We start from the raw sequence: 7126 nt of genomic DNA, 5'->3' as shown, positions 1-7126 counted from the left end.
GGTGGGGGGTGTATGGTAGGGTATATCATAAAATGCATTGGATAAAAATAAATTTGAGTTGGGGACTTGGTGGGCTCAAATAAATGTTGTGCTTCATGTTGAGGACCTGAGTGGTGATGGCACATGCTTTTATGGCCTTGATTGCGAGAAAAGTTCAATGGATATATCAACACCAGGAAACTCCAAGCTCAATGCACAAATTTTATTGGCTGAGGCATTTAGAATCTAGGTTCTAGTGGCAAGGGATTACCAGATAATGCCAGCAAACTGCATCATTAGTCATTGACCTTTTTGTAATGTTCTTTCTTCATCCATGACCTAAAACATTCGATCTTTTCATCCACAACCGCTCAAATTTGTTCTAAACCCATCCATTTGTCAATACACCATTAGAATTCAGGTGGAATATGAACGAAATTTGCAACATGGTGCATTGGTGAACATACACGTGTCAAATTCCATCCAAATTTTAACAATATGTTGATGGATGGATGAATTTAGAACAAATTCAAAAGGTCTTGGATAGAAAATCAAGTTTTTGAGGTCGTGGATGTAAAAGAAACTTTATGAATATTCCTGCCTTTACTCAGATGCAGTCATTACCCTTACTTTGAAACACTTCCCCACCCTTGCAAATTCCCTCCAAATCAACCAAATTGATTGAATTTGGTTTCTTAATTACCTTTTCTTCCTACGTTCTCTAATGTTACACATATCACTCCTTTCCATAGGAACTTTCTATAAGAAAAAGAAGCTAAAACATTTAGACACAAAGATAACAGTAGAAAGGCATACCTGTGCAGTACATCCCAGCCAGCAGGTAAAAAACTAGGACGAACAGCTTCAACAAAAACCTGTCTCCACCGCTGACAAAATTGACGAATGCCTTCCTCTCCATATTCATTTAATATATGATCCACAACTTGTTTCCCATGTGGTCCATGTCCTAGTAGAGATAATTTTGAATTATGTTTAAGTGGGATGTTTCCATCATATCCGGCACAAGATGAGTCGACTATATCATTTTGTGTGCTTCTCTCACAAATGTTTCCATCAGAAATGACTACACACACACTTTTAGCATCAGAAATTTCAGTGCTATGTGAATTCATACCATTGTAAACTGTAGTTGAAACTGTCACCACTCCAAAATCAGAACATGTTGGTGGATTACTTGTATCAGTATCTGTTACGATACAGAAATCCATGTCTTCCTTTAATGTATCAACTCTTGTTGCATAAGAAACATCTGCAGTAAAATCTGAACCATCAGGATTATCAACTTCTGGTGGATCTGAGGTGGTAGATATCATCTTTATCACATTATTATTTTCTTGCTTTTTATCAGGAAGAATCCTCGTAGAATGTTTTAAAGATAAGCCTTTCTTCTTCTCTAGTCTTCTTCGCTCATGAGGACTCATGCCCACTACCAAGGCTCTTTCTAAATCTTCCTTGGATATCTCCCGTCCCCCATAATATCTCATAACAATCTGCAAAAACAACACAAAGAAGAAAATTGAACCTATTTCTATAAAGAGTCATATGACATGTACCAAAAAGATGCACCTGTTTATAATTGACAACAAATATTATGATGGAAGTGAGTTTTTACATGTACAAAAGATAACAAAAGAAGCACTAACCAAAGTGGCAAGCATTACATGTGTGGCTGAATAACTATTATAAAAGTTTTAAAAAGTTTCTTTTATCTAATAGAAGTTGAAACAAGATAATGAAGAGAAAGCCAAAAAGAAAGTGAGCTTTTACATGTGCAAAAGAGAATAAATGGAAAGACAAAGGAGAGGGAGGGAGAGAAGAAGATAGTGATTATCGAGTTGAATTGTAAACCAACTGATTTAAATGTTTAAAGAGAGACATTAAATTCGCAAGACACTAACTCAGCCAATGTATCACCCCCTAACTATTAAAAGAAATTAACATTGCAAGTACTAGATGGGATTATACTTAAAAGTACAAAATTTTTTCATGAATTGGACATTTATTAGTGATGAATTCATCATGGGAAAAAAATCAACTCTTAAATATCAGTACTTTAATAATATACTGACTCCCCAATCATATAAGTCAAATCAAATGATTAAGTAATAAATTTGAACCTAGCATTAGCAAGGAAAGACGCAATTGTACAGGGAGTTTTGTTCTTCTAACTTAATATGTTGTTACATCAAATATAAATTTTGTATCAAATGTGAAGCATCTGATGATACTATCATACGTAAAAAGCTCCAGAAGCCCAATGTCAATTTTTTGTCAAGAATGGATATTTTTACCAGTCTTAGTACTTACGTTTGATGTCAGTCATGCTAGCAAGATTCAAATAGTTTGAACAAGTTTCACTATACATTCCACTTCTAAAGTTATCATGATGCACTCATCAAGCATTCTTTAACAGCATTGAACCTTTATGCTTTTGGGATTCCCAGGCCCCTTCAATGGCCCGACATAGAACAGCATATTCTTCTCATATCCAAAAGGCCCCATTGTGATCCATTGAAACAAGATTAAAGCTGTCTAAATTTTACAAGGAAAGCAAATATCTAAAGATAACTTTCAGACCTGGGTCAGTTCTTCACGGCGGCTCGGTGGCATTTCAGGTCCATGACGCAAAAGAGCCTTAGCTGCCGTTCGCAATTGTAGTGGAGAGACACCTGAATCTTTGGAGTTCATTGAATCAGATGATCCAGATATAATTGGTGCTTGGTTTGAATCAACCACCTTGCGGACATAAAGTGGAATTCCAAATTCTCCAGCAATTTGTTTCTTGTGCTTCTCAGCAGCAGCATGAGCAACTTCATGACAGTCAACACAGAGCAGGACTATGTCATGAGAGCGATGGCTTTTCAAGTGCTCAGGAAAGTGAATTCGGTAGCATGAGGGAATTATTCGGTAGCGTAAGTAGTGATTGCCTTCACCACAGCTGACACATATATTTTTCTTACTCTGGATATAAAAATCATTATCTTCATCCTCTGGGCGACCTTTTGGTTCGAAAAGAAGCATTATTGCAGGAGGGTCATCCTCAACGAGTTTTGCCAGATCTCGACAAAGATACCTGTAAGATAACAACATTATCCTGTCAAATTGAATATAAATATAGTGGTTGAAATGGATATAAGATACAGAAAAAAATGCACCAACCATTCCAGCTTCCTGCGATCACAATAACACAACAACCGCCCATCGTTTGCATAGATCCTACAATTATGATAAACTGGAGATTTGCAGGAAAATTTTTGAATGAACAGCTCACGTGAAGCTTTCTTAGCAACTTGTTTTGGGTTTTTGAACCCATTTTGTTTGGAAACTATTCTAGTTTCTAGTTTCAGGCTACTGCTCATCAATAAAGCATAGTTAAATAAAGACAATGGACAGCTCCCATTTGGACCCAAGCAAATTTGAAGAATCACAGGAAAAATTTTATCAAGATTGCTTGAATTGTCCTGGATTAGTTGATGGACATCAATCCAATGACTGCAAACAAGAGGGGAAGGAGATGGGAGTGAAGAGCTGAGATTGGAAGAATCTATATTCAAATCAGCTTGAATTATGGTGTTGTAAATATCTGCTTGAGTTGTTGGAACTCTTTCAGAGAGAGCAACAATAGCATAATCGGATAAAATGTATCTTGTGCTCTCATCATGCACACGAGCCTGAAAAGTAGTGCCACATGTAAAGCATCAATAACTACTGTTTTCAAGAGAAACCAAACTAACAACAAAGTAAACAAGAACATAATAAGTAACTTGAATGGCTGGTTTCATTGAATGCAGCATCCAGGTCAACAAAAATTACATTAGAACAATCTCAGACTTGCATTAGTTGTCCTCACATATAGTGTATCGATTTTAATTTCTTTTGCCATTAGCAGAAGCATGGTGTCAGAGTTTGGTGATCAAAGTTCAAAAGAAAATCTCGTCGTTTCTGGCATGTTATGATTTAAGAAGACAAAATTCTTTCTGATTATACCAAATCACAAATGAGACATTCAGAACAGATCAAGATTAACAAACGATGGAAACAAGTTTTTCCTTGCACCCACCAACAATAAAAATGGCTCCAGTAGATAACTATTACCAAATTTAAGGATCACTTAAAAATTTTTAACAAAGTTTGAAGGGGACCAGAAAATTTTTGCCGAGCTTCCCTTATCAATAAGGTGATTACTCCCTTCAGTCTTGTTGAGTAACGAAGTGATTCTTAAATTTGTAGTTTACACTGCAATTAACACCTACCATTAAATCTCTCCATGCACACAATCTCCTAACAAGACCCTGAAACTGGATTAAGAACAAAGCATTAGAATATGATGTAAAATTAAGTACTAAATAATTAAAGAACAAGCATCTATTAAAGATTTCAGTGTTGTAGTTAGTAATATGGAGAGGACAAACCTTGGTTTCACCGGATGTAGAAGGAGCACCCCCTTGGCTGTTCAATTGGCGAGAAAGTATTGATAATGCAGCAGACTCCCCAGGAAAATCTTCAATCTCTTTAGCGTAGAGTTGCAAACAGATCATGTTTGATCGTCGACTAGCCTCGAGAACAAAATTGAACTTGTCATCGGGGCAAGATGAATATTCTGATACATTAATATCTTTAGCATTTGGATGCTAATAGAAGTAGTAGACATAGGTCTTTCTAGTAGTTGAATATTGAAAATTAAAATTAAGCTTATATGCTATGTGACATATTGTATGCACTCTTCCAAAAATAACCTCTTTCTTTCATGCCCAAAACCAATGGAGTAGAACAATATTTGCCTCAGACCTAGGCCTTCAAGTGACATCCCCTCTAAAACCCATCCCTGCACCCCCAAACACACACAGAGGAAAGAAAAAGACCAGAAGTCATTGATTTTAAATGTCTTGATTAACAATATAGAATAACAATTCTTTGGATTTTGGGCATATCATCTACTTCTTGTTTAAATCTGTACCGCTACCACCTTATGTAGAAATTCTGCTATAATCTTTTATCTTTCCTTTTCCAATCCACTCAGAGACAAACAAAATAAAAGAGCCAATATCTAAATAAGATTTGGGTAGAAAACATACCATGGTCCTGTTGTTTAAGCTCAGAAATTAAACAATTTGCAATATATAGCAGATAATGTGCATCGGTACAAGCATACTGCACCATTTCCTCTGATAGCGGACGTTGTCTCCAGTCTTCACGCTGAAATGGAATGCAGTAACAGAATAAATAGTTTAAGATATGTTCTAGTTATAGAACAAAATGATGCACAATAAGCTTTGGAAAGCACTAAGCAAGTGTCAAGCACATACCTGTAATATTTTATTTTTGGCCACACCACAATAAGTTTCAAGTAAGTAGGCCAAAGATCTCTGGGGTTTCGACAAAACATCACATGCCTGCATCAAAGTCAGAGAAATGTGAATTGAGTATGACGGTCAGTTGTTGAAAGGAATCATCTCTCCAATGCATGTGTTTCTGATAGCAAACATTTAACCTGGGAAAATTATTCCTTGTTCGTGAGAAACAAATGCTTGAAGCTCACCTTTGCAGTATCAAATAGATTAACAACATATATGTGGAAGTCTCTTTGTAACCAGACAATGTCACCATCAGCCCCATGGAACACCTGCATAACATCCCAAGTGGTCCAAGACATGATCAGGATACTTTAATCTTATTACTGCCTTAGCACCAATGCACTATATAGTGAGTCAAATGTCACTAATGAGTAATTTATAAGACCAAGAGTACACCAAAACTTTACTTTTCAGAAAAAAAAAATGGTATAAACATTGCATTAAGGAAAACAAAAGCACAGTTTGATCAATGCTTCTCATCTTCTACAGCAAACTAGAGGCAATAATATAGAACAAAGAAATATATAGGGCTCCATTTGGATGTTGCTTTTGCAATCTGTTTTTTGCAATTTGATTTTACTTCTTCAAAAGTTGCTATAAAGCAAAACTTGGAAAATAAAAAACAAAAGTAAACATATACTATTTGATTATAAATGACCAAATAATCAAAATGTAGTAAAACTGTTTCTAACATAATTGTTCCATATATAAAGTAAAAGCATACATTTTGATTATTAAAAAGGATATATTTTTAAGTTCCAATCTATTAAATTATTATTTGAAAGCCAAATTCATACTAGAAAATTATACCTTGCATATATTAGGATCAGCAAAAACGGGACGAAGAATGCCCATTGCATCATGTAAAGCAATTGTATCCACTAAATAATCTTCCTTCTCAGTAGAAATCTGCTCGTCATACCATAAAATGAAAATTTGAAAATTTAAGAACTAAAAAATCACAGGCAAAAAGTAGAAGCAATACTTTTGTCAATAGTTTTGGACCTGTATAAGAGCAGTGAAGCCTAAAAACGACCGTAGGCTGTGCTGCTCGGTATCAACAGCGAAAGCCTGCTCTTTGCTCAACACCTGAGCGAGTTGACTCAGTTGCGACTCGGTTTCAACCCAAACATAAGAGTCATTCATTTGCATGCCCATTTTCGTATCGAAATAGTCGATCGCAGTCTTAAGAAACAGAAGCTGAGGATTCTCCATCAATGCCGTTATCTCCGCTTCATACGGATGAGTCAAACTCGAAGATTTCTCTGCAGTATAAATTAATCATTTTTCATTAAAAAAACATGAATTTTTTTTAAAAAAAGTAGCAGGTTATTTACCATTAACGGAATCCGTTTGGCGGTTGAAATGGTTGAAAGGAGAATAGGAGTTATCGGCTAAGACCCGCTTGAAACTCTGCTGCGGCTTTGGTTCGGAGTGTAAATAGCAGCAACTTTGAGGTCTTTTCAGTCTTCGGCGTCTTCTGTATAGTTGAGCTGTGAAGAAGATTGAGATTGCAGCAACCGATGCGATTGTCAGTAAGATTTTCATCTTCTCTTTCTTATTCCCCATTTCTGCAACTCTCCGTTTCTTCTATTTTAGCATTCCAGTTCCGAAGAAAGAGTGGGAACGCCTTAGAAAGAGAAGGGGTTTAACATTGCGGCGAGCCGGCGGCTCATGCTAACGTACGAGCGAAACGCTGTCGGCTTACGTGGCACTTTAAACGGTGCGTTGTGAGCCCAAATATTTGGGCTGAGAGGATAGCCCAACTAGTT

The 7126-nt window shown here is 36.3% G+C and overlaps 1 protein-coding gene across 1 annotated transcript in view; it reads right to left on the bottom strand.

The window, feature by feature from the left end:
• The window catches only part of LOC18610113 (protein RRP6-like 3), a 7489-nt gene extending 482 nt beyond the window's left edge, over positions 1-7007 (bottom strand). Inside the window, exons 1-11 of the mRNA XM_007045601.2 lie at positions 6692-7007; positions 6360-6619; positions 6165-6263; positions 5540-5623; positions 5307-5393; positions 5076-5196; positions 4413-4600; positions 4254-4298; positions 3160-3671; positions 2578-3073; positions 796-1490 (exon numbers count right to left, since the gene is read on the bottom strand). Of these exons, the coding sequence (XP_007045663.2) occupies positions 796-1490; positions 2578-3073; positions 3160-3671; positions 4254-4298; positions 4413-4600; positions 5076-5196; positions 5307-5393; positions 5540-5623; positions 6165-6263; positions 6360-6619; positions 6692-6923 (2819 nt within the window). The 5' untranslated portion in view covers positions 6924-7007. The remainder of the gene's footprint in view (positions 1-795; positions 1491-2577; positions 3074-3159; positions 3672-4253; positions 4299-4412; positions 4601-5075; positions 5197-5306; positions 5394-5539; positions 5624-6164; positions 6264-6359; positions 6620-6691) is intronic.

Source organism: Theobroma cacao, chromosome 2 (genome assembly GCF_000208745.1).
Source record: "Theobroma cacao cultivar B97-61/B2 chromosome 2, Criollo_cocoa_genome_V2, whole genome shotgun sequence".
In the NCBI taxonomy this organism is placed as follows: domain Eukaryota; kingdom Viridiplantae; phylum Streptophyta; class Magnoliopsida; order Malvales; family Malvaceae; genus Theobroma; species Theobroma cacao.
This window is presented reverse-complemented; position numbering and strand designations above follow the sequence as displayed.